At 41.4% G+C, this 27,980-nt stretch overlaps 1 protein-coding gene across 1 annotated transcript in view; it reads left to right on the forward strand.

Moving 5' to 3' along the window:
• Positions 1 to 27,980, forward strand: part of LOC128652572 (uncharacterized) — a 194,019-nt gene that overhangs the window by 112,478 nt on the left and 53,561 nt on the right. The window contains exons 7-13 of the mRNA XM_053705504.1: positions 3,738 to 3,829; positions 3,942 to 4,027; positions 4,108 to 4,256; positions 4,335 to 4,383; positions 5,010 to 5,107; positions 14,722 to 14,838; positions 14,986 to 15,060. Of these exons, the coding sequence (XP_053561479.1) occupies positions 3,738 to 3,829; positions 3,942 to 4,027; positions 4,108 to 4,256; positions 4,335 to 4,383; positions 5,010 to 5,107; positions 14,722 to 14,838; positions 14,986 to 15,060 (666 nt within the window). The remainder of the gene's footprint in view (positions 1 to 3,737; positions 3,830 to 3,941; positions 4,028 to 4,107; positions 4,257 to 4,334; positions 4,384 to 5,009; positions 5,108 to 14,721; positions 14,839 to 14,985; positions 15,061 to 27,980) is intronic.

A 27,980-nucleotide genomic window follows, 5' to 3' on the forward strand; every position in this document is an offset into this window, starting at 1 on the left:
CAGACAGTGGAATGGAGACTATGCAAATTTGTCTCCTCAGATAGATCTGGATCAAGAGACAAGAGACTCTCTTCTTTGGTGGTTGTCGCCGGATCATCTGTCCCAAGGGATGTGCTTCCGCAGACCCTCATGGGTGATAGTGACAACGGATGCCAGTCTACTAGGATCGGGGGGCAGTCTGGAATTCCCTGAAGACTCGGGTAGTGTGGACTCGAGCGGAGTCTCTACTTCCCATAAATATTCTGGAGTTGAGAGCAATATTCAATGAGGGAAGCAAATTTTCTGAGCAGACAGACGTTTCATCCGGGGGAATGGGAACTTCACCCGGAGGTCTTTGCTACCCTGATTCTCAGGACCGGAATTGGATCTGATGGCATCTCGACAGAATGCCAAGCTTCCAAGGTACAGGTCCAGGGATCCACAGGCTGAACTGATAGATTCCTTGGCAGTACCTTGGTCGTTCAACCTAGCTTATTTGTTCCCGCCGTTTGCTCTCCTTCCCCGGGTGATTGCTCGGATTAAACAGGAGAGGGCATCAGTGATTCTCATCGCTCCTGCGTGGCCTCGCAGGACTTGGTATGCCGATCTGGTGGACATGTCCTCTCTGCCGCCGTGGATGCTTCCATTGAGGCAGGACCTTCTCATTCAGGGACCCTTCCATCATCCGAATTTAGTTTCTCTGCAGCTGACTGCTTGGAGATTGAACGCTTGATTTTATCTAAGCGAGGGTTCTCTGATTCGGTTATTGATACCTTGATCCAGGCACGTAAGCCTGTTACTAGAAATATTTACCATAAGATATGGCGTAAATATCTCTATTGGTGCGAATCCAAGAGCTACTCATGGAGTAGTTAGGATTCCCAGAATTTTATTTTTTCTCCAAGAAGGATTGGAGAAAGGGTTGTCAGCAAGTTCCTTAAAGGGACAGATTTCTGCTTTGTCCATTTTGCTACACAAACGTCTGGCAGATATTCCAGATGTTCATTCTTTTTGTCAGGCTCTGACTAGAATCAGGCCTGTATTTAGACCAATTGTTTAGACCAAAAGTTTTATTTTTGGTTGCTATTGCTTCTGCTCGCAGAGTTTCAGAGCTTTCGGCTTTACAATGTGATTCACCTTATCTTATTTTCCATGCTGATAAGGTGGTGTTATGTACCAAACCTGGTTTTCTTCCTAAGGTTGTTTCTAACAAGAATATTAATCAGGAAATTGTTGTTCCTTCATTATGTCCTAATCCTCCTAAGAAGGAGAGTTTGTTGCATAACTTGGACGTGGTCCGTGCCCTGAAGTTTTACTTGCAGGCGACTAACGAATTTTGTCAATCATCTTCATTATTTGTTGTTTTTTCTGGAAAGCGTAGGGGCCAGAAAGCTACGGCTACATCTTTCTTTTTGGCTGAAGAGTATCATCCGTCTGGCATATGAGACTGCTGGACAGCAGCCTCCTGAAAGAATTACGGCTCATTCTACTAGGGCTGTGGCTTCCTCATGGGCATTTAAAAGCAATTCTTCTGTTGAACAGATTTGCAAGGCTGCAACTTGGTCGTCTCTTCACACTTTTTCCAAATTTGATACTTTTGCTTCTTCTGAGGCTGGTTTTGGGAGAAAGGTTCTTCAAGCAGTGGTGCCTTCCGTTTAGGTTCCTGTCTTGTCCCTCCCTTTCATCCGTGTCCTGTAGCTTTGGTATTGTATCCCATAAGAAAGGATGAAATCCGTGGACTAGTCATATCTTGTAAAAGAAAAGGAAATTTATGCTTACCTGATAAATTTATTTCTTTTACGATATGACAAGTCCACGGCCCACCCTGTCACTTCTAAGACAGGTATTTATTTTTGTTAAACTTCAGTCACCTCTGCACCTTTGGCTTTTCCTTTCTCTTCCTAACTTCGGTCGAATGACTGGAGGGGGAGGGAAAGGAGGGGCTATATATACAGCTCTGCTGTGGTGCTCTTTGCCACTTCCTGCTGAACAGGAGGCATAATCCCATAAGTAAGGATGAAATCCGTGGACTCGTCATATCGTAAAAGAAATAAATTTATCAGGTAAGCATAAATTTCCTTTTCTTGGACATTTTTCAGAGAATATGAAGAACACAAACTTTTTTCACTCATGGTTAGTGTTTGGCTGAAGCAATTTATTATCAATCAACTGTGTTTACTCTTTTTAAATCATAATGACAACAAACTACCCAAATGACCCTGATCAAAAGTTTACATACCCTGACGATTTTGGCCTGATAACATTCACACAAGTAGACACAAAGGGGTTTGAATGGCTATTAATGGTTACCATCCTCATCTGTGATCTGTTTGCTTGTAATTAGTGTGTGTGTATAAAAGGTCAATGAGTTTCTGGACTCCTGACAGACCCTTGCATCTGACGATTCTGGATTCTGAGTCATGGGGAAAGCAAAAGAATTGTTAAAGGATCTGCGGGAAAAGGTAGTTGAACTGTATAAAACAGGAAAGGGATATAAAAAGATATCCAAGGAATTGAGAATGCAAATCAGCAGTGTTCAAACTCTAATCAAGAAGTGAAAAATGAGGCGTTCTGTTTGATAACATACTGCATTCATCTTGCCATCAATTCTGACCAAATTTCCTGTGCCTTTTGTAGCTCACACATCCCCAAAACATCAGCAATCCACTTCCGTGTTTCACAGAAGGAATGGTGTACCTTTCATCATAGGCCTTGACTCCTCTCCAAATGTAGCGTTTATGGTTGTGGCCAAAAAACTAGATTTTGGTCTCATCACTCCAAATGACTTTGTGCCAGAAGGTTTGAGGCTTGTCTCTGTGCTGTTTGCCGTATTGTAAGCAGGATACTTTGTGGCATTTGCGTAGTAATGGCTTTCTTCTGGCGACTCGACCATGCAGCCCATCTTTCTTCAAGTGCCTCCTTATTGTGCATCTTGAAACTGCCACACCACATGTCCTGTATTTCACTTTAAGTTATTTATGGGTTTGTCTTTGCATCCTGAACAATTTATCCTGGCAGTTGTGGCTAAATTTTTAGTTGGTCTACCTGACTGTAGTTTGGTTTCAACAGAACCCCCCTCATTTTACAACTTCTTGATTAGAGTTTGAACACTGCTTATTTGCATTCTCAATTCATTTGGATATCTTTTTATATCCCTTTCCTGTTTTATACAGTTCAACTACCTTTTCCCGCAGATCCTTTGACAATTCTTTTGCTTTCCCCATGACTCAGAATCCAGAAATGTCAAGGTTCTGTCAGGAGTCCAGAAACGTATTGACCTTTTATACACACACACTAATTACAAGAAAACAGATCACAAGTGAGGATGGTTACCTTTAATAGTTAAATAATGTTATCAGGCCAAAATCACCAGGGTATGTAAACTTTTTATCAGGGTCATTTGGGTACTTTCTGTTATGATTTAAAAAGAGTAAACACAGTTGATAATAAATGGCTTCCGCCAAACACTAACCATGAGTAAAAGAAAAGTTTTTGTGTTATCATTCATATTCTCTGAAAAATGGCCAACAAATCATAAATTCTGCCAGGGTATGTAAACTTATGAGTACAACTGTATAGGCAGCCATAAAAGAAATTATGTGGGGGTAGTTACAGCTGTACAATTCTGACACTTAATTTAAACATTAATGGTGAGGCACTGCAGTATACATTTGCAGGTAAAGTAATTACAGTACTTATTATATTTTGTGTCTATCCCAACTTGTTTTATGTCCCTTTAACTTTACTCTGATTTTTAGGTAAACCCAGTGTTACAGCAGAGGAACATACAAACTCAGCTACTCAACAGTACTGAATCAGACACAGAGAAGCAAAATATTCAAACTTCAGGGTATGCTGGAAGAAATTTGGCAAATAACTGACTTGTATTCCTAACACATTAATACTTTTATGTTTTTCCCTTATTTTATACATGTGTATTATATTTATGGATTTATTTTAAGCAGTAACAAACACACTGTGGATACAGAGAATGCTTCAGAAAAGAAGTCTAGTCCAGTACAGGAGACTGGTGAATGTAAGGAGTCAGGTTGGTTTTGTCTTTCTTTTGCATATAGCCCTCATATTTATATTACACAATTTTAATTTTCGATCTAACTCTTTTCCTAGAAGCTGGATCTGGAAATTTTGTTGCAGATTCACAGGCATTGGCCAGTATCCTTTCAGGTACTGGAGTGTTAGCTGGCAATTTTGGGAAGCTCAGTTTGGCACAAAGGGTTCCAGTGCATGACAGAAAAAGGTCTCTTAGGAGCAGCATGGTGAGTTTCTTTTAAGACAAAATGTAATTCAGACCTAAATTAGGAAGCTTTCTTCTTATTCTGCCGACTCTTTCTCAGGTTACTTCAAATCCTGGTGTTTGTACGAATATGACATTGGCAAATAAAGGTAGTAAACCTATATATATTTGTGTATGCATGAAATTGTATTTATGTCTGTGTAATTTATATTAAAGGGCCATGATACCCAAATGTTGAAATACTTGAAAGTGGTGCAGCATAGCTGTAAAACGCTGACTTGAGCATATCCTTAACATCTCTATGTAAAAAAAAAGATATTTTACCTCAAAATGTCCTAAGTATTTACACCCCCATTGTAAAGGATTTTAAGCAGCAAATCAGTATGTCTGTCCCGGGACCTGCAAGGGAGCGAGCTTAATGCACACTCATGCTTTTTCCCTATTCAGCTTATATAAGTTTACTATGAAATCTCATGAGATCACAGTAAGAGTTCATGACCTCGGCACTGCTGATGCTGATTGGCTGCTGTTTCTTTTTTTTTTTACACAGTAACTGAAGTATAACTTTTTACACAGAACTTACTCTGGTGAACTGAGGAAATTGTGAGGCAAAATATCTTCCTTTTTTACATAGAGATGTTCAGGGGATATGTTCCTGTCGGCTTTTTACAGCTATGCTGCATCACTTTGAAGTGATTTAGCATATGAGTATTATGTCCCTTTAAGTCGCTTGATTGCTTTTTTTAAATTTTATATATATATTACTACTTTCCAGATCTCTTCTTAAGTCCTCTCCGTGTTCCTAAGATTACACAGCCTATGGATTCCCCAGTCACTTCTGCAAGACGAGTTGCTGTTTCAAAATCAGCCATGGTATGTATGCACAGTATATTGGACACTTTTTTTGTTTAGGATATATTATGGCTGTAAAGTAATTTTTAAGTTCGAGCAAGTATTTTGAATGAATGTTTTGAAATGCTTAACTCTTAAATGGCAGGATAAATTTGTCTGACTTCAGTGTTTTATTGCTCTATTACTTGTCTATGTGCTTAACCCCTGTAAAAGGTTTAAATACAGTGTTAAATTAATTGGTTTGGAGCTGGACACAGCCACTGTGCTAATCGGGAGGCATATGCATCTGGCCACCAGTCATTGTCAAGGTTCATCTGAGAGTCAGTGTATTGTTGCTCTTGAGCTGACTTTTACTCTTGGTTTAACCCCTTTGTGAGATGTTAAACACACAGGTATAGGCAATCAGTAATGCGATAAAAATGTCAAACACTAACACAGCTCCTCGCCTAAAATACAGTTTAAAAGATTTGGCACGTTTAACCCCTTAACGACCGAGGACGTGCAGGGTACGTCCTCAAAAAAAAAAAAGGCAGTTAACGCCTCAGGACGTACCCTGCACGTCATCGGTGTGGAAAGCAGCTGGAAGCGATCCTGCTCGCTTCCAGCTGCTTTCCGGTTATTGCAGTGATGCCTCGATATGGAGGCATCCTGCAATAACCTTTTGGTAGCCATCCGATGCAGAGAGAAGCCACTCTGTGGCCCTCTCTGCACCGGAGATCGGTGGCTTTCCTCGTTGGTGGGTGGGAGCCTGTGTGGGAGGCGGATGGCGGCCATCGATGGCCCTGGTTATGTGGAGGGGGGCGGGATCGTGGGCGGGGATGTCCGGGGCCACGCGCATGTGCACGAGGGAGCGGGCGCGTGCATGGGGAGGGAGCGGGTGGGAACCGCTACACTACAGGAAAAATGTGTCCCAAAATGAAAAAAGTGGGCCAAAAACGTTGTAAACATTTTTTAAAAAAGCAATTGGTTAGGTGGTGGGGGTTGGTCTGTGGGGGGGGGGGAAGCTACACTTTTAAAAAAAAAAACTTATTTTAGTACTGGCAGATTTTCTGCCAGTACTTAAGATGGCGGGGACAATTGTGGGGGAGGGAAGGGAGCTGTTTGGGAGGGATCGGGGGTGGGATGTGTCAGGTGGGAGGCTGATCGCTACACTAAAGCTAAATGTAACCCTGCAAGCTCCCTACAAACTACCTAATTAACCCTTTCCCTGCTAGCCATAATACACGTGTGATGCGCAGCAACATTTAGCGACTTTCTAATTACCAAAAAGCAACGCCAAAGTCATATGTCTGCTATTTCTGAACAAAGGGGATTACCAGAGAAGCATTTACAACCGTTTGTGCCATAATTGCACAAGCTGTTTGTAAATAATTTCAGTGAGAAACCTAAAATTGTGAAAAATTTAACGTTTTTTTTTAAATTTGATCGCATTTGGCGGTGAAATGGTGGCATGAAATATTCCAAAATGGGCCTAGATCAATACTTGGGGTTGTCTTCTACACTAAAGCTAAAATTAACCCTAGAAGCTCCCTACATGCTCCCTAATTAACCCCTTCACTGCTGGGCATAATACACGTATTGTGCGCAGTGGCATTTAGCAGCCTTCTAATTACCAAAAAGCAAAGCCATATATGTCTGCTATTTCTAAACAAAGGGGATCCCAGAGAAGCATTTACAACCATTTATGCTATAATTGCATAAATTATTTGTAAATAATTTCAGTGAGAAACCTAAAGTTTGTGAAAAAAATTGTGAAAACGTGAACAATTTTTTTTATTTGATCGCATTTGGCGGTGAAATGGTGGCATGAAATATACCAAAATGGGCCTAGATCAATACTTTGGGATGTCTTCTAAAAAAAATATATACATGTCAATGGATATTCAGGGATTCCTGAAAGATATTAGTGTTCCAATGTAACTAGCGCTAATTTTGAAAAAACAGTGGTTTGGGAATAGCAAAGTGCTACTTGTATTTATGACCCTATAACTTGCAAAGAACATGTAAACATTGGGTATTTCTAAACTCAGGACAAAATTTAGAAACTATTTAGCATGTTTTTTTTTGGTTGGTTGTAGATGTGTAACAGATTTTGGGGGTCAAATTTAAAAAAAAAAAAGTGTTTTTCCATTTTTTCCTCATTTTATAATTTATTTTTTTTTATAGTAAATTATAAGATATGATGAAAATAATGGTATATTTAGAAAGTCCATTTAATGGCGAGAAAAACGGTATATAATATGTGTGGGTACAGTAAATGAGTAAGAGGAAAATTACAGCTAAACACAAACACCGCAAAAATGTAAAAATAGCCTTGGTCCCAAACGGACAGAAAATGGAAAAGTGCTGTGGTCATTAAGGGGTTAAATGAAATTCCTTGGTAATGTGGCCCAGTTGTGCTTACGTAGAGCGCTAGGTTTATTTCTTTTACACGATATGACGAGTCAACGGATTTCATCCTTATGGGATTACGCCTCCTGGTCAGCAGGAAGTGGCAAAGAGCACCACAGCAGAGCTGTATATATAGCTCCTCCCTTCCCTCCCCCTCCAGTTATTCTCTTTGCCTGTGTTAGTGATAGGAAGAGGTAAAGTGAGGTGTGTGTTTAGATTCTTCAATGAAGAAGTTTTTTTATTTTAAAATGGTGCCAGTGAGTACTAATTTTCTCAGGGAGAAATAGTCAGTCACTTAATTCCTAAGAGGAGTGGAGACGTCTTATTTTTCTGCCCTGATGTTGATGATCTTATCAAACATTATCTAAGATCCTGCTGGTTTCCACAGAGCAGTTGAAGGTATTTAAAATTTGAAAAAAGAACACTGAACTAAATCCCAAACAAATAACTTGTATCTGTGTCAAACACAAGCATAAGGGAATAAATGATGTGTTTTTGATTGTCTTCAAGTCAGGGCAGCTGTATTCATTCAGAGGTTAAACAGGTGTAGTAAATGTGTACGAAAAAATATAAAGTTCCAATGAATCCTGTAACCCCTATTTCTTCACAGCCCCTGTTATCAAACAGTATAAAAAATCCCACTATGTAAATGTGTGGTGATGATTTTAATATTGGAAGTCCAAACAAACACATCTATAACAAGTTACTCACTCACCCTTCTTGTATATGAGAACCGGGTTGTTTAACTTTCAACAGTCACTGGTGTGTAGCAATGCTGAAAATCACAGCGAAGTTAGAAATGCCTCCTGTAGTATACACGCTATGTGGTGCATCCAGTGAGAGAGAGTGCTTGTGAAGCTGCTGGGAGCAGTTTGAAGCCAGGACAAACCGCCAAAAGATAATGCAATCCAGGTACTTCCACACAGGTGGAAAAGTTCCAGCAGTAAATGGATCGAGATAGAAAGTTTAAAAATGTCTTTATTAATATCCGTAGAAAGTGTACTGTGAGCAATCACAGAAAAGAGTTACAATATCACAGCCAGTAAGCTTGTCAGCCCAATAGCTCTATATCAAACAGACCAACATGTTTCGTGCTGGTACAGCACTTCGTACCAGCACGAAACATGTTGGTCTGTTTGATATAGAGCTATTGGGCTGACAAGCTTACTGGCTGTGATATTGTAACTCTTTTCTGTGATTTCTCACAGTACACTTTCTACGGATATTAATAAAGAAATTTTTAAACTTTCTATCTCGATCCATTTATTGCTGGAACTTTTCCACCTGTGTGGAAGTACCTGGATTGCATAATCAGTAGGCACTATATGAATGGAATTGGTGTACTTGGAATTCACTTTTATCTTTATTACTTATCAGTGTGTTTGGTGTTTCACTTATGTATATTCTGTGTGGGCTGACGCTGGGAGATGCGGTTTGCTGCCTAAGGGCTTTCGTTATGTCACTATAACTGGCCTGAGAGAGTGCAGTTTTTCAATGTTGCGCTTTATTATTGAAGTGTATGTATAGAGGAGCACATGGTTTTTTAACATTTTAAGTTGGGAAACCGACATGTTTTACTTCCCATGCGGGTCTCAGTACGGCTTGAGTTACGCCCACGGTGGGCGGGGCCTAATTTCGCACGCTCAGCCGCACAGTATTCATCCGGATCGGCAGCAAGGTCTTGGACTCCGGTGGGGCCAAAGTTGTTTTTGTACACGAAGGGGTACAGAGAGATTTAGGAGCGCTACTTAAGCAGAATCAGTGTGATCTAGGGGCAGGTAGACGCCGCAGCAGAGCTGTGGCGAGGTGCAGGGGCCTGGAATGTGATAAAAATTGATATATAACATATCCAAACAAGCGTTGCAATATTGTTTAGTTTATTTGGGCACATAAGGGCATTTTTTTATTGCTGCAAATGTTGTTTTGCTGATAACAGAAAAATTGTTGCGCTTTTATTATTTAAAGGCGCAGTACACGTTTTAGTTCAAAAAATTTTGAGTGTATGATTTGACTTCAGAGTTCAATATATCAAGTAAAGAATGGCTATTATTGCTAGTCTGTTTAACATGTCTGAACTTCAGGAAAGTACATGTTCTATGTGTTTAGCTGCCAATGTGGAACTCCCTCTTACTTTTTGTCCCTCATGTACTGAAAGGGCCTTACAATGTAAAGAACAGATTTTCTTTAATGCAAATATGTCTAAGGATGCTTCTCAGAATGATGAGAATCAGGGTATGCCGCTACTTTCGCCCCAAGCGTCACAACCTTTAACGCCCACCTAAGCGACGCTGTGTTCTTCAACCGCGTCCACTTCATTTACTCTGCAGGATATGGTTGCAGTTGTCATCTACCCTTACAGAGGTTTTATCTAAGCTGCCAGTGTTGCAGGGCAAACGCAGCAGGACAGAGGCCACTCTGATTCCTGCGACTTCTGATGCTTTGATGGCTATTTCCGATGTACCCTCACAGGGATCTTAATTGGGGGTTAGGGAACTTCTGTCTGAGGGGGAACTTTCCGACTCGGGAAGTGTTACCTTAGTCTGACTCGGACGTAATGTCCTTCAGATTTAAGCTTGAATACCTCCGCCTGTTACTTCGGGAGGTTTTAGCGACTCTGGATGACTGACTATTGTGGTTCCACCAGAGAAATTGTGTAAGATGGACAAATATTTAGAGGTGCCTGCTTACTCTGTTTTTCCGGTTCCTAAGAGAATCTCGGAAATTATTACGTGGGAATGGGAAAGACCGGGTATCCCGTTCTCACCTTCTCCTAATTTTAAGACAATGTATCCCATAGCCGACACTGTCCGGGACTCTTGACAAATAGTCCCTAAGGTGGAGGGAGCTATATCTACCCTGGCTAAGCGTACTACTATTCCTATTGAGGACAGTTGTGCTTTCAAAGACCCTATGGATAAAAAGTTGGAGGGTCTTCTAAAGAAGTTATTTATTCATCAGGGTTTTCTTTTACAACCGACGGCCTGCTTTGTGCCAGTTACAACTGCGGCGGCCTTCTGGTTTGACGCCTTAGAAGAGTCTCTTAAGACTGAGACTCCTTTAGAGTACATTTTAGATAGAATTAAGGCTCTTAAGCTGGCTAATTCTTTTATTACGGATGCCGCCTTTCAGATTGCCAAGTTGGCGGCTAAGAATGCCGGATTTGCCATTTTAGCACGTAGAGCGTTATGGTTAAAGTCTTGGTCTGCTGATGTGTCATCTAAGTCAAAGCTTTTGGCTATTCCTTTCAAAGGAAAAACCCTATTCGGGCCTGACTTCAAAGAAATCATTTCTGACATTACGGGAGGTAAGGGTCATCTCCTACCTGAGGATAAAGCAGCTAAACTGAGGGGTAAACAAAATAATTTTTGTTCCTTATGGAATTTCAAAGGAGTCCTAAGGGTATCAACTGGAATTCAAAAATTTCCAAAATTTCCAAGGGGGAGGTTTCTTCTTTCACGATTGTCTGTAGACCAGATAAAAAGAGGCATTCTTACGTTGTGTAAAAGACCTTTCTACTATGGGAGTAATTCGTCCCGTTCCCATACTGGGGCAGGGTTTTACTCAAATCTTTTCGTGGTTCCCAAAAATGAGGGAACATTCAGACCCATTTTAGATCTCAAGAGTCTAAACAAGTTTCTCAGAGTCCCATTCTTCAAGATGGAAACTATTCGAACAATTCTACCATTAATCCAGGAGGGTCAATATGACTACTGTGGACTTGAAGGATGCATACCTTCATATTCCTATCCACAAGGGTCATCATCAGTTCCTAAGGTTTGCCTTCCTGGACAAACATTTTCAGTTTGTGGCTCTTCCCTTTGGGTTGGCCACAGCACCCAGGATCTTCACGAAGGTTCTAGGGTCCCTTCTGGCGGTTCTCAGGCCGCGGGGTATTGCAGTGGCCTTGGCGCCGTATCTAGACGATATTCTGATCCAGGCGTCTTACCATCTGACAAATCTCATACAGACATGGTTCTGTCCTTTCTGAGGACTCACGGGTGGAAGGTGAATCTAGAAAAGAGTTCACTAATTCCACAGACAAGGGTTCCCTTCTTGGGAACTCAGTTAGATTCCATATCCATGAAAATTTTCTTGACAGAGGTCAAAGTTAAAGATTCTGAATACATGCCGAGCCCTTCAGTCCAATCCTCGGCCGTCAGTGGCTCAGTGCATGGAGGTGATTGGATTGATGGTGGCGGCAATGGACATCATTCCGTTTGCTCGTTTTCATCTCAGACCACTACAACTGTGCATGCTCGGGCAGTGGAATGGAGATTATGCAAATTTGTCTCCTCAGATAAACCTGGATCAGGAGACAAGAGACTCTCTTCTTTGGTGGTTGTCGCAGGATCATCTGTCCCAAGGGACGTGCTTCCGCAGACCCTCTTTGTTGATGGTGACAACGGACGCCAGTCTACTGGGCTGGGGTGTGGTCTGGAATTTCCTGAAGGCTCAGGGGGTGTGGAGTCGGTCGGAGTCTCTACTTCCAATCAATATTCTGGAATTGAGAGCAATATTCAATGCGCTTCAGGCTTGGCCTCAGTTGGCTTCGGCCAAATTCATCTGATTTCAGTCAGACAACATCACGACTGTGGCTTACATCAATCATCAGGTAGGAACGAGCAGTTCCTTAACGATGACAGAAGTATCCAAGATAATTCGGTGGGCGGAGGCTCACTCTTATCTGTCAGCAATCTTCATCCCAGGAGTGGACAACTGGGAAGCGTACTTTTTAAGCAGACAGACGTTTCATCCGGGGGAGTGGGAACTCCATCCGGAGGTCTTTGCCACCCTGATTCTCAGATGGGGCAGACCGGAATTGGATCTGATGGCGCCTCGTCAGAATGCCAAGCTCCCAAGATACGGATCCAGGTCAAGGGATCCTCAGGCCGAACTGATGCCTTGGCAGTGCCTTGGTCGTTCAACCTAGCTTATGTGTTTCCACCGTTTGCTCTTCTTCCCCGGGTGATTGCACGGATAAAACAGGAGAGAGCTTCAGTGATTCTAATTGCACCTGCGTGGCCATGCAGGACTTGGTATGCCGACATGTCCTCTCTGCCGCTGTGGAAGCTTCCATTGAGGCAGGACCTTCTCATTCAGGGACCCTTCCATCATCCGAATCGAGTTTCTCTGCAGTTGACTGCTTGGAGATTGAACGATTGATTTTATCTAAGCGGGGGTTCTCTGATTCGGTCATTGATACCTTGATTCAGGCATGTAAGCCTGTCACTAGAAAGATCTACCATAAGATATGGAGTAAATATCTTTATTGGTGCGAATCCAAGGGCTAGTCATGGAGTAGAGTTAGAATTCCCAGGATTTTATCTTTTCTCCAAGAAGGATTGGAGAAGGGGTTATCAGCAAGTTCCTTAAAGGGACAGATTTCTGCTTTGTCGATTTTACTACACAAGCGTTTGGCAGAAGTTCCAGACGTTCAGTCTTTTTGTCAGGCTCTGACTAGAATCAAGCCTGTGTTTAGACCAATTTCTCCACCCTGGAGTTTGAATTTAGTTCTTAATGTTCTTCAAGGGGTTCCGTTTGAACCCATGCATTCCATAGATATTAAGTTGTTATCTTGGAAGGTTTTATTTTTGGTTGATATTTCTTCTGCTCGTAGAGTTTCCGAGCTTTCAGCGTTACAATGTTACTCTCCTTATCTTATTTTCCATTCTGATAAGGTGGTTTTCTTCCTAAGGTTGTTTCTAATAAGGATATTAATCAGGAAATTGTTGTTCCTTCATTGTGTCCTAATCCTCCTAAGAAGGAGCGTCTGTTGCATAACTTGGACGTGGTCCGTGCACTAAAGTTTTACTTGCAGGCGACTAAAGAATTTCATCAATCATCTTTGCTTTTTCTGGAAAGCGTAGGGGTCAGAAAGCTACGGCTACCTTTCTTTTTGGCTGAAGAGTACCATCCGTCTGGCATATGAGACTGCTGGACAGCAGCCTCTTGAAAGAATTACGGCTCATTCCACTAGGGCTGTGGCTTCCTCATGGGCATTTAAAAACGATGCTTCTGTTGAACAGATTTGCAAGGCTGCAACTTGGTCGTCTCTTCACACTTTTTTCCAAATTTTACAAATTTGATTATACTTTTGCTTCATCTGAGGCTGGTTTTGGGAGAAAGGTTCTTCAAGCAGTGGTACCTTCCATTTAGGTTCCTGTCTTGTCCTTCCCTTTCATCCGTGTCCAAAGCTTTGGTATTGTATCCCATAAGTAAGGATGAAATCCGTGGACTCGTCATATCGTGTAAAAGGAAATTTATGCTTACCTGATAAATTTATTTCTTTTACGATATGACGAGTCCACGGCCCATCCTGTCATTTCTAAGAAAGGTCTTTATTTTTGTTAAACTTCAGTCACCTCTGCACCTTTGGCTTTTCCTTTCTCTTCCTTCCTTCGGTCGAATGACTGGAGTGGGAGGGAAGGGAGGAGCTATATATATAAAGCTCTGCTGTGGTGCTCTTTGCCACTTCCTGCTGACCAGGAGGCGTAATCCCATAAGTAAGGATGAAATCCGTGGACTCATCATATCATAAAAGAAATAAATTTATCAGGTAAGCATAAATTTCCTTTTTTACATTTTTGTTAAAGGGACAGTAAAGTCAAAACTAAACTCTTTCATGATTTAGACAGTGTGTATTTTAAACAGAAGTAAACGGAAAGTTGTTTCACGGTTACTTTGTTCTTAGTATTTGTTGAAAAGCATACGCAAGGTAGCCTTGGGAGTACCAAAGCACATCTGGGAGCTAGGTGATGATTGGTGGTTGCACCCATATGACTCTTGTCATTGACTTATTAGATGTGTTTATACTAGATCTCGGTAGAGCATTGTTGTTCTGAGCCTACTCTTCAACAAATGATACCAAGAGAATAAAGCACAATAATAAAGTAATTTGGAAAATTGTTTTACAATTGCATGCTCTGTTGCAATTATAAAAGTTTTGGTTTTGTCTTTACTGTCCCTTTTAAGCAAGTACCAAGCATTACTTGCTCTTAGAAGCTGCATTTTTGGACAGACTTCTGTACACAAAGCGCTCTAGTTATTTCACATGCTTTGTGCTAGAGTAAGAACTAACAGTGCAGATCTTTCATTGACCCTATTATTTCTGCTGCAAGCTAATGATTAAATTATTGCTGGCAGAATTTAAAGTTCTGTGGACTTCATGCAAGCGTCCAAAATTAGTGAAGATATTATTGATATAAATGATAACATTGCTTTTTTTTCTTTTTCTCTTCTGTCAGCCATTCTCCAACACCCGCTCTACTTTTAGAAGGAACCCAGTGTTCCCTAAAACACCAAGAGCCATTGCTCTGGAAATGGCAAACAAGCGCTTAGAGGCTGATTCTGTTGACCTTCAGGTATGTTTTAAAAAGAATCAACGTTACTTTTGCCAGGTTTATTAAAACTAGAAGAGGATCTAAGTTGTGTGTGTCTAGAATTCTGAAATAATTATTAACTTGATAGAGGCTTATTAAATTCATTGATAATTTTTGTTGTCCATATAGACTCCATCAAATCCTTCCGTTAAGTGGGCAGACATGTTATCTTTTGAGGCTGTCTCTGAAAAGGAAACTATACCGGTAAGTGCAACAGTAACAAAATCAATTTTCAGTTCCTTAAGTAATATTCTAAGTCACTCACACCGATCTTTCATAAGTAGGTAAGTGTCCACGAGACATCACATGTGGGATTACACTCCACTAGTGGCAAAAACATCCCTACATTCCAGAGCTTTAATCACTCCCTCTCCCAGAATTCCTCCAGCAATTTTTTTCCTACAATATAGTTAGGTGAATTCTGAAGTGCTGATAACCAATCTGAGACACATAATTTACCCTTTTAATAGTGCCACCTGATCAGAGAGGGAAGACAGGAGTTCAGTCAGGCAGTGAGAATCTTCTTCCAGTGTGATGTCACAGACCTCCCAGGAAAACGAGGATTGGCTAACATCACCTCATTGATAAAGTAGCGTTCTGCCGCAGGTGACCTGAGGTGCTCAGCCCAGCATATGCTGCAGGCAAATAAAACAACTTTCATTCATGAAGTGTTTTTTTTTGTTTTTTTTTATACTTCATGATTGAAAGTCCCCTTTTATTTGTAACGGTGGTAAATCCTAGCGTTTCAAAAAAATGCTAGGATTTACCATTCCTTTTACTCACTGTGGTTTCTGTTTTTATTGCTGGTTTTGGTACAATACAGCTTTCATAGACTATTGTCTTTCACTGTATTAACCTGGTGGTTGCTCAGTCTTGCACTGTGCCTTGCTCCTGTTCGCAGCAAACTGTTAATCCTAAAGCCAGTTAAGATAGTTGTGTTCCTCTATAATGCTTCTCTGCTTATTTATCTCTTTTTAGATATTTTAGCACCCTATCTTTACTTAACTTTCTGCTACTTTTATAGAGAAAATATGTGCAGCTCATCAGCTGACCCAATGGAAAACGGATCCACTGATAACTATCCCTCATACTTATAACTGTCCCTCCATATTCCTGTCTTTTGTCTTAGGATATTACTGTTTCCCTCTGCTCAGCTGTGTACATCATGCGCTGAATCTGTGTCTTATACAAGACAGGGTTTTGATGCTCTGCCTTTTTAGTCAGTGGTCAGGAGTCTGTGGCTCACCAAAGCTGTCCCCCTGGGTGTTCGACCAAACTTTCTCCAAGATTTAAATCAACTCTGCTGCTGTAGAACTATGCATGTGGCAGAATCGATCCTTCACAGACCTTTTGGCTCTTCATTAAGAGTGCCCAGTCCAAATTCACTGCAGGAATGAAAGGTACATTTGAATCTGATGATTCATCTACTGAGGATGGGTATTCAGAGACTCAGGACCCCCTCCCAGCCCTTTAGCTTCAGGCTTAAGCATATTCATGCACTATTACGTGAGGGTTTTTTTTTTTTGTTTTTTTTTAATTTTTTTATTGAGGTTTTTGGAAACAGTGACAATAGTAACTTAACATGCATCAATGTACAAATACATAGTTATGCTTACGAGTCAAACAAAAAGAACAGCACTACCACAGATACAGATAATACAGACCAGTTAGGCGTAAATGATTATTACATAGGAAAGCAATTGTCATCACACCGATATGCATACTTAACATAAGGAGTTAGAGCTACTTTGAGTATATATATAAGAAGTGGTATACTGTGGTAGCGGTTATAAAATGCAAATGTCTAAAAAAGGAACCTCTTTTTTTCTTGTAGGTAATAGAAATGATTCCCTGTTTTGTTCTAGAGGTCACTTTTGGACTTCAAAAATCCAATAAGAGGCGGCAAGGGAAATTATTTTGTTTTTTTTGTTGCATGGCCACTTATGGGCCTAGTAAAGGGAAAGGAAATTCAGCGGGTAAGCACCGCTATACATACAAGGGAAAAGGTGGAGGGCGGAGCCATATGTATATAGGTAATTTAAGGAGCATGGGGGAATCTCTAAGGTTAATTGACTGTGGGACAAGATGATACTACTAGTCGTATGGCATTTGACAGCTTGACCCAAATATGAATATTAAGGAGAATATGCAAGCTTTGTATAGATAGAACATCTAACTCATATGAGAAAATTTGTTGTATGTTCTTCAAATTGCTAGCTAATTAACTGATAGGAAGCCCTCACTTAAATGTAAAATATATAACAACAGTTAAGCTAGATTATATTATGTGTTGCTCCCCTATATCTATGGATCTTAAATAACCACAAATGTAGGCAATAATACAGTAAGTACAAATAATAACAGTAAACAGGTTAAAATCTATACTGGTAGGGCAAGCTAAAGAATCCATCAAGGTATAGCATGATAATATACATCTAGAGAGGAAAACTCTCCTAAAAGTTTGTATATGAGAGCATTAAAGTCCTCTCACTGAATGGGATTGCAGATATTTCAAATCATACTCCATAGTGGGACCTGGGAGAAACACTAACGGGTAAACAAAAGGGAGGATTTGAAAAAGAAAGTTACTGATGTAATAGCCGGTTTCCCATTTATAGTACTGCTATAAGTACCACAAAGAAGTGATTGAATATGTCCTAGGGAACTACTATAACAGGTATATCACATAACAATATAACACCAGAAAACCAATAACTGTCTAGTCTCTGCTAAATGACATATAAAATAAATTTTCTTAGCAGCATCTATTACATAAGGTAAGGACGATTTAAACCGTAATAGTTATAATCTAGCAAGCATGTGAAACTTTACACACTAATAAGTGTATTGACTGTAATTTAAACTGGACGTGCGTGAAGTGTAATTTTAAAGCTCTACCAGAGTAGTGCACCCAGATAAGGGATATAAAATAGTAAGTGACATAGTATATAATGTGAAACTGCATATAGCTGCTTTAACATAGACTTAACCAGCATGTAACAGCATGTAAAGTAAACAAACCATAGGTTAGGAACACATATATGCTTGTTAAGCTAAAATGATGGATAGGGGGAAAACTAAATATGACTCCAGGATCACAGAATGTCAGTCATATGAGCAGTACAATTCGAGTCATACAATATAGGAGCCAGTGTCTTCCAGTTTACATATGTGTGGGTTATGCAATGAAACAACTTGATAGATCTGGTTAATATACAATTATATAGTAGATTTGTTGTATGTTCTTCAAATTGCTAACTAATTAACTGATAGGAAGCCCTCACTTAAATGTAAAATATATAAAAACAATTAAGGTAGACTATATTATGTGTTGCTCCCCTATATCTATGGATCTTAAATAACCACAAATGTAGGCAATAATACAGTAAGTGCAAATAATAACAGTAAACAGGTTAAAATCTATACTGGTAGGGCAAGCTAAAGAATCCATCAAGGTATAGCATGATAATATACATCTAGAGAGGAAAACTCTCCTAAAAGTTTGTATATGAGAGCATTAAAGTCCTCTTACTGAATGGGATTGCAGATATTTCAAATCATACTCCATAGTGGGACCTGGGAGAAACACTAACGGGTAAACACAAGGGAGGATTTGAAAAAGAAAGTTACTGATGTAATAGCCGGTTTCCCATTTATAGTACTGCTATAAGTACCACAAAGAAGTGATTGAGAGACTGTCACTATTCACATACACCATAATGTATGTAGTGTCACCATAACCGATGTCCCTTGCTGTGTATGAGATGAAAGGGGGCCTTTAACGGTAAAGATCACATTGACCGCAGATAACTAAGAATGCAGCCGATGGTTACTCACAGCATTAATAGGCACTCCGGTGACAGCTATGGTGGCTACCCAACTCCCTTTTTGAAAAATATGGCAGGCATATGTAATCTGGAGTCTGAATTAGGGAGTGTAGCTAGAGGTGTAGCGCAACGGCCCCACAACCTTGCACTAGTGGTGGTATCATCGAGGAGGATGTGCGTTCTGGGTTTCAAAACCAGGGTGAATTCTCGAGAGTTTGCTTGCTGCATTGTCCAGAGAGTAGCTTTGAATTGCAGCTCTCCCGTATCAGTCAAAGTCCCGCAAGTTACAGGCGAGAGGTCCGCTTTCAAATCCAGATAAGGAGGGTAAGAGGGCTGGGGATATTGCCGGTAATGATCTGGGCAATTCTTACAGCCCGCTACAGTAGCGGCATCAATGTGAGATAGGATAGCTGTACTCTGCGTCATCGGATCTTTGCTTGTAGCTGCAGGGAAAGTGCTAGTTGAGCCCTTTTCGAATTCCTCTTCTTGCGGTCGGGTAGAATCCTGTAGGATAGACAGTGAGTCTTCTATCTGGCTTGCCGCATGGGTGTCGTAGCAGGGAAAGTAAGAAGCGCCATCTTTGTTGCGCAGCTCTAGGACGATAGAGCTCAGGCTGTGAAACTGACTGTCTGCTTTATCGATCAGACCCTCCAAGAGAGAAACAAGATGTGTATAAAGCTCCTCCATACCAAGGGTGATGTCCTATTACGTGAGGTTTTAAGTGCTTTGGAGTTGGATGATTCTCCTACACTAGACACAGCGACCCATTAGAATAATTGCTAATTTCTTTAAGCCGGGTTCCTAAACAGCTACCTTTCTGGTGCCTGATTCAGTTGTTGAGCTAATGACAAATAAATGGCACAAGGCAAGTATAGCCTTTTGTTCTGTCTTGCAAATGTAAGACTTTATCTCTTAAGGCTATAAATCTAGAAATATGGGTAACAATCCCTAAAGTGGCTAGCTCTATTTCTTCTGTTAAGTGTGATCAGTCCACGGGTCATCATTACTTCTGGGATATTACTCCTCCCCAACAGGAAGTGCAAGAGGATTCACCCAGCAGAGCTGCATACAGCTCCTCCCCTCTACGTCACTCCCAGTCATTCTCTTGCACCCAACGACTAGATAGGATGTGTGAGAGGACTATGGTGATTATACTTAGTTTTATATCTTCAATCAAAAGTTTGTTATTTTAAAATAGCACCGGAGTGTGTTATTATCTCTCTGGCAGAGTTTGAAGAAGAATCTACCAGAGTTTTTGTTATGATTTTAGCCGGAGTAGTTAAGATCATATTGCTGTTTCTCGGCCATCTGAGGAGAGGTAAACTTCAGATCAGGGGACAGCGGGCAGATGAATCTGCATAGAGGTATGTAGCAGTTTTTATTTTCTGACAATGGAATTGATGAGAAAATCCTGCCATACCGATATGTCATGTATGTATACTTTACACTTCAGTATTCTGGGGAATGGTACTTCACTAGAATTACACTGTAAGAAATACATAAAGCTGTTTAATAACTAGAGATTATGTTTAACGTTTTTGCTGGAATGTAAAATCGTTTTCATTTACTGAGGTACTGAGTGAATAAATGTTTGGGCACTATTTTTCCACTTGGCAGTTGCTTAATCTGTTTTCTGACAGTTTCTGTTCTCCCTCACTGCTGTGTGTGAGGGGGAGGGGACGTTTTTTTGGCGCTTTTACTACGCATCAAATATTTCAGTCAGCAACTCATTGTATTCCCTGCATGATCCGGTTCATCTCTACAGAGCTCAGGGGTCTTCAAAACTTATTTTGAGGGAGGTAATTTCTCTCAGCAGAGCTGTGAGAATTATAGTTTGACTGAGATAAAAAACGTTTATTCTGTAATTTGTTTCCTGCTTTCAGAATTTGTTATCTTTGCTAATGGGATTAAACCTTTGCTAAAGTTGTGTTATTTACAAGGATTGAGGCTATAACTGTTTCAATTTATTAATTTTCAACTGTCATAGATCTTCTGTGCTTCTTAAAGGCACAGTACGTTTTAATATTATTCTAATTGAATTGTATTTCCAAGTTACAAGTTTATTTGCTAGTGTGTTAAACATGTCTGATTCAGAGGATGATACCTGTGTCATTTGTTGCAATGCCAAAGTGGAGCCCAATAGAAATTTATGTACTAACTGTATTGATGCTACTTTAAATAAAAGTCAATCTGTACAAATTGAACAAATTTCACCAAACAACGAGGGGAGAGTTATGCCGACTAACTCGCCTCACGTGTCAGTACCTACATCTCCCGCTCAGAGGGAGGTGCGTGATATTGTAGCGCCGAGTACATCTGGGCGGCCATTACAAATCACATTACAGGATATGGCTACTGTTATGACTGAGGTTTTGGCTAAATTACCAGAACTAAGAGGTAAGCGTGATCACTCTGGGGTGAGAACAGAGTGCGCTGATAATATTAGGGCCATGTCAGACACTGCGTCACAGGTGGCAGAACATGAGGACGGAGAACTTCATTCTGTGGGTGACGGTTCTGATCCAAACAGACTGGATTCAGATATTTCAAATTTTAAATTTAAACTGGAAAACCTCCGTGTATTACTAGGGGAGGTGTTAGCGGCTCTGAATGATTGTAACACAGTTGCAATACCAGAGAAAATGTGTAGGTTGGATAAATATTTTGCGGTACCGACGAGTACCGAGGTTTTTCCTATACCTAAGAGACTTACTGAAATTGTTACTAAGGAGTGGGATAGACCCGGTGTGCCGTTCTCACCCCCTCCGATATTTAGAAAAATGTTTCCAATAGACGCCACCACAAGGGACTTATGGCAAACGGTCCCTAAGGTGGAGGGAGCAGTTTCTACCTTAGCTAAGCGTACCACTATCCCGGTGGAGGATAGCTGTGCTTTTTCAGATCCAATGGATAAAAAATTAGAGGGTTACCTTAAGAAAATGTTTGTTCAACAAGGTTTTATATTGCAACCCCTTGCATGCATTGCGCCGATCACGGCTGCAGCGGCATTCTGGATTGAGTCTCTGGAAGAGAACATTGGTTCAGCTACTCTGGACGACATTACGGACAGGCTTAGAGTCCTTAAACTAGCTAATTCATTCATTTCGGAGGCCGTAGTACATCTTACTAAACTTACGGCGAAGAATTCAGGATTCGCCATTCAGGCACGCAGGGCGCTGTGGCTAAAATCCTGGTCAGCTGATGTTACTTCTAAGTCTAAATTGCTTAATATACCTTTCAAAGGGCAGACCTTATTCGGGCCCGGGTTGAAAGAGATTATCGCTGACATTACAGGAGGTAAAGGCCATGCCCTGCCTCAGGACAAAGCCAAAGCCAAGACTAGACAGTCTAATTTTCGTTCCTTTCGTAATTTCAAAGCAGGAGCAGCATCAACTTCCTCTGCACCAAAACAGGAAGGAGCTGTTGCTCGCTACAGACAAGGCTGGAAACCTAACCAGTCCTGGAACAAGGGCAAGCAGACTAGGAAACCTGCTGCTGCCCCTAAAACAGCATGAATTGAGGGCCCCCGATCCGGGATCGGATCTAGTGGGGGGCAGACTTTCTCTCTTCGCCCAGGCTTGGGCAAGAGATGTTCAGGATCCCTGGGCGCTAGAGATAATATCTCAGGGATACCTTCTGGACTTCAAATACTCTCCTCCAAGAGAGAGATTTCATCTGTCAAGATTGTCATCAATCCAGACAAAGAAAGAGGCGTTTCTACGCTGCGTACAAGAGCTCTTGTTAATGGGAGTAATCCATCCAGTTCCACGATCGGAACAGGGACAGGGGTTTTACTCAAATCTGTTTGTGGTTCCCAAAAAAGAGGGAACTTTCAGACCAATCCTGGACTTAAAGATCCTAAACAAATTCCTAAGAGTTCCATCGTTCAAGATGGAGACTATTCGGACAATTTTACCTATGATCCAAGAGGGTCAGTACATGACCACTGTAGATTTAAAAGATGCTTACCTTCACATACCGATTCACAAAGATCATTATCGGTACCTAAGGTTTGCCTTCCTAGACAGGCATTACCAGTTTGTGGCTCTTCCATTCGGATTGGCTACAGCTCCAAGAATCTTCACAAAGGTTCTGGGTGCTCTTCTGGCGGTACTAAGACCGCGGGGAATCCCGGTAGCTCCATACCTAGACGACATTCTGATACAAGCTTCAAGCTTTCAAACTGCCAAGTCTCATACAGAGTTAGTGCTGGCATTTCTAAGGTCACATGGATGGAAGGTGAACGAAAAGAAAAGTTCACTCGTTCCACTCACAAGAGTTCCCTTCCTGGGGACTCTTATAGATTCTGTAGAAATGAAGATTTACCTGACAGAGGACAGGCTAACAAGACTTCAAAGTGCTTGCCGCACCCTTCATTCCATTCAACACCCGTCAGTGGCTCAATGCATGGAGGTAATCGGCTTAATGGTAGCGGCAATGGACATAGTACCCTTTGCACGCTTACACCTCAGACCACTGCAACTGTGCATGCTAAGTCAGTGGAATGGGGATTACTCAGACTTATCCCCTTCTCTGAATCTGGATCAAGAGACCAGAAATTCTCTTCTATGGTGGCTTTCTCGGCCACATCTGTCCAGGGGGATGCCATTCAGCAGACCAGACTGGACAATTGTAACAACAGACGCCAGCCTTCTAGGTTGGGGTGCCGTCTGGAATTCTCTGAAGGCTCAGGGACAATGGAGTCAGGAGGAGAGTCTCCTGCCAATAAACATTCTGGAATTGAGAGCAGTTCTCAATGCCCTCCTGGCTTGGCCCCAGTTGACAACTCGGGGGTTCATCAGGTTTCAGTCGGACAACATCACGACTGTAGCTTACATCAACCATCAGGGAGGGACAAGAAGCTCCCTAGCTATGATGGAAGTATCAAAGATAATTCGCTGGGCAGAGTCTCACTCTTGCCACCTGTCAGCAATCCACATCCCGGGAGTGGAGAACTGGGAGGCGGATTTCTTAAGTCGTCAGACTTTTCATCCGGGGGAGTGGGAACTTCATCCGGAGGTCTTTGCCCAAATACTTCGACGTTGGGGCAAACCAGAGATAGATCTCATGGCGTCTCGACAGAACGCCAAGCTTCCTCGTTACGGGTCCAGATCCAGGGATCCAGGAGCAGTCCTGATAGATGCTCTGACAGCACCTTGGGACTTCAGGATGGCTTACGTGTTTCCACCCTTCCCGTTGCTTCCTCGATTGATTGCCAGAATCAAACAAGAGAGAGCATCAGTGATTCTAATAGCACCTGCGTGGCCACGCAGGACTTGGTATGCAGACCTGGTGGACATGTCATCCTGTCCACCTTGGTCTTTACCTCTGAAGCAGGACCTTCTGATACAGGGTCCCTTCAAACATCAAAATCTAACTTCTCTGAAGCTGACTGCTTGGAAATTGAACGCTTGATTTTATCAAGACGTGGGTTTTCTGAGTCAGTTATTGATACTTTAATACAGGCTAGGAAACCTGTTACCAGAAAGATTTACCATAAGATATGGCGTAAATACCTATATTGGTGTGAATCCAAAGGTTACTCTTGGAGTAAGGTTAGGATTCCTAGGATATTGTCTTTTCTACAAGAAGGTTTAGAAAAGGGTTTATCTGCTAGTTCATTAAAGGGACAGATCTCAGCTCTGTCCATTCTGTTACACAAACGTCTGTCAGAAGTTCCTGACGTCCAGGCTTTTTGTCAGGCTTTGGCCACGATTAAGCCTGTGTTTAAGACTGTTGCTCCACCATGGAGTTTAAACCTTGTTCTTAATGTTTTACAGGGCGTTCCGTTTGAACCCCTTCATTCCATTGATATAAAGTTGTTATCTTGGAAAGTTCTATTTTTAATGGCTATTTCCTCGGCTCGAAGAGTCTCTGAATTATCAGCCTTACATTGTGATTCTCCTTATTTGATTTTTCATTCGGATAAGGTAGTCCTGCGTACTAAACCTGGGTTCTTACCTAAGGTAGTTACTAACAGGAATATCAATCAAGAGATTGTTGTTCCTTCTTTATGCCCAAATCCTTCTTCAAAGAAGGAACGTCTACTGCACAACCTGGATGTAGTCCGTGCTCTAAAATTTTACTTACAGGCAACTAAGGAATTTCGACAAACGTCTTCTCTGTTTGTCATTTACTCTGGGCAGAGGAGAGGTCAAAAAGCTTCCGCTACCTCTCTTTCTTTTTGGCTTCGTAGCATAATTCGTTTAGCTTATGAGACTGCTGGACAGCAGCCTCCTGAAAGAATTACAGCTCATTCTACTAGAGCTGTGGCTTCCACTTGGGCCTTCAAGAATGAGGCCTCTGTTGAACAGATTTGCAAGGCTGCAACTTGGTCTTCGCTTCATACTTTTTCCAAATTTTACAAATTTGACACTTTTGCTTCATCGGAGGCTATTTTTGGGAGAAAGGTTCTTCAGGCAGTGGTTCCTTCTGTATAAAGAGCCTGCCTATCCCTCCCGTCATCCGTGTACTTTTGCTTTGGTATTGGTATCCCAGAAGTAATGATGACCCGTGGACTGATCACACTTAACAGAAGAAAACATAATTTATGCTTACCTGATAAATTCCTTTCTTCTGTAGTGTGATCAGTCCACGGCCCGCCCTGTTTTTAAGGCAGGTAAATATTTTTTAATTTATACTCCAGTCACCACTTCACCCTTGGCTTTTCCTTTCTCGTTGGTCCTTGGTCGAATGACTGGGAGTGACGTAGAGGGGAGGAGCTGTATGCAGCTCTGCTGGGTGAATCCTCTTGCACTTCCTGTTGGGGAGGAGTAATATCCCAGAAGTAATGATGACCCGTGGACTGATCACACTACAGAAGAAAGGAATTTATCAGGTAAGCATAAATTATGTTTTCTACTCTTGCACAGCATACAGCTTTCTCTTGTAAGGTGTATCAAGTCCACGGATCATCCATTACTTGTGGGATATTCTCCTTCCCAACAGGAAGTTGCAAGAGGATCACCCACAGCAGAGCTGCTATATAGCTCCTCCCCTAACTGCCATATCCAGTCATTCTCTTGCAACTCTCAACAAGCATGGAGGTAGTAAGAGAAAAGTGGTGAAATGTAGCTGTTATTTTGCTTCAATCAAAAGTTTATTATTTTTAAATGGTACCGGAGTTGTACTATTTTGTTCCAGGCAGAAAAATAGAGAAGAATCTGCCTGTGATTTCTATGATCTTAGCAGGTTGTAACTAAGATCCATTGCTGTTCTCAAACATGACTGAAGAGAGAGATAACTTCAGCGGGGGAATGGCGTGCAGGTTATCCTGCTATGAGGTATGTGCAGTTAAGATTTTTCTAGAAGATGTGAATGCTAGAAAATGCTGCTGATACCAAACTTATGTAAGGTAAGCCTGAATACAGTGATTTAATAGCGACTGGTATCATGCTTACTTTCTGAGGTAATACTCTTTTATATTTACAATATAAAACGTTTGCTGGCATGTTTAAACGTTTTTATATATACTTGGGTGATAAAACTTTATTGGGGCCTAGTTTTTTCCACATGGCTGGCTTAAATTTGCCTAGAAACAGTTTCCTGAGGCTTTCCACTGTGTTACTATGAGTGGGAGGGGCCTAATTTAGCGCTTTTTTGCGCAGTACCTTTTACAGACAGACATCCAGCTTCCTCCAGGAGTCCCCTGAATGCTATAGGACATCTCTAAAGGGCTCTTAGGCTTTCCAAAATCGTGTGTTGGGGAAGGTAGGCCCACAGCAAGGCTGTGGCAGTTTGGTGTGACTGTTAAAAAAACGTCTATCGTTTTTTTGATCCGTTTTTTGAACTAAGGGGTAAATGCTCTGTTAGACTATTATACACACTGTAAAAATTTTATTTTGATTTACTGCCTTTTTTCACTGTTTTTCAAATTCTGCCAAAATTTGTTTCTCTTAAAGGCACAGTACCGTTTCTTATATTTACTTGTTAACTTAATTTAAAGTGTTTTCCAAGCTTGCTAGTCTCATTGCTAGTCTGTACAAACATGTCTGACATAGAGGAAACTCCTTGTTCATTATGTTTAAAAGCCATTGTGGAGCCCCCTCTTAGAATGTGTACCAAATGTACTGATTTCACTTTAAGCAATAAAGATCATATTCTGTCTTTAAAAAATTTATCACCAGAGGAATCTGACGAGGGGGAAGTTATGCCGACTAACTCTCCCCACGTGTCAGATCCTTTCACTCCCGCTCAAGGGACTCACGCTCAAATGGCGCCAAGTACATCTAGGGCGCCCATAGCGTTTACTTTACAAGACATGGCGGCAGTCATGGATAATACACTGTCAGCGGTATTAGCCAGATTACCTGAATTTAGAGGAAAGCGAGATAGCTCTGGAGTTAGACGAAATACAGAGCATACTGACGCTTTAAGAGCTATGTCTGATACTGCCTCACAATATGCAGAAGCTGAAGGAGAGCTTCTTTCTGTGGGTGATGTTTCTGACTCAGGGAAGATGATGCAACCTGATTCTGATATCTCTACATTTAAATTTAAGCTTGAACACCTCCGCGTGTTACTCAGGGAGGTTTTAGCTGCTCTGAATGACTGTGATACAATTGCAGTGCCAGAGAAATTGTGTAGACTGGATAAATACTATGCAGTGCCGGTGTGCACTGATGTTTTTCCAATACCTAAAAGGTTTACAGAAATTATTACTAAGGAATGGGATAGACCAGGTGTGCCATTCTCTCTCCCTCCTATTTTTAGAAAAATGTTTCCAATAGACGCCACCACACGGGACTTATGGCAGACAGTTCCTAAGGTGGAGGGAGCAGTTTCTACTCTAGCAAAGCGTACTACTATCCCTGAGGACAGTTGTGCTTTCTTAGATCCAATGGATAAAAAGTTAGAGGGTTACCTTAAGAAAATGTTTATTCAACAAGGTTTTATCCTACAGCCCCTTGCATGCATTGCTCCTGTCACTGCTGCTGCGGCGTTCTGGTTTGAGTCTCTGGAAGAGGCTTTACAGGTAGCGACTCCATTGGATGACATACTTGACAAGCTTAGAGCACTTAAGCTAGCCAATTCTTTTGTTTCTGATGCCATTGTTCATTTGACTAAACTAACGGCTAAGAATTCTGGTTTTGCTATCCAGGCGCGCAGAGCGCTATGGCTTAAATCATGGTCATCTGACGTTACTTCAAAGTCTAAGCTGCTTAACATTCCCTTCAAGTGGCAGACCCTATTCGGGCCTGGTTTGAAGGAGATTATTGCTGATATCACTGGAGGAAAAGGTCATGCCCTTCCTCAGGATAGGTCCAATTCAAGGGCCAAACAGTCTAATTTTCGTGC

Source organism: Bombina bombina, chromosome 3, assembly GCF_027579735.1.
Source record: "Bombina bombina isolate aBomBom1 chromosome 3, aBomBom1.pri, whole genome shotgun sequence".
NCBI classification, from domain to species: Eukaryota; Metazoa; Chordata; class Amphibia; order Anura; family Bombinatoridae; genus Bombina; species Bombina bombina.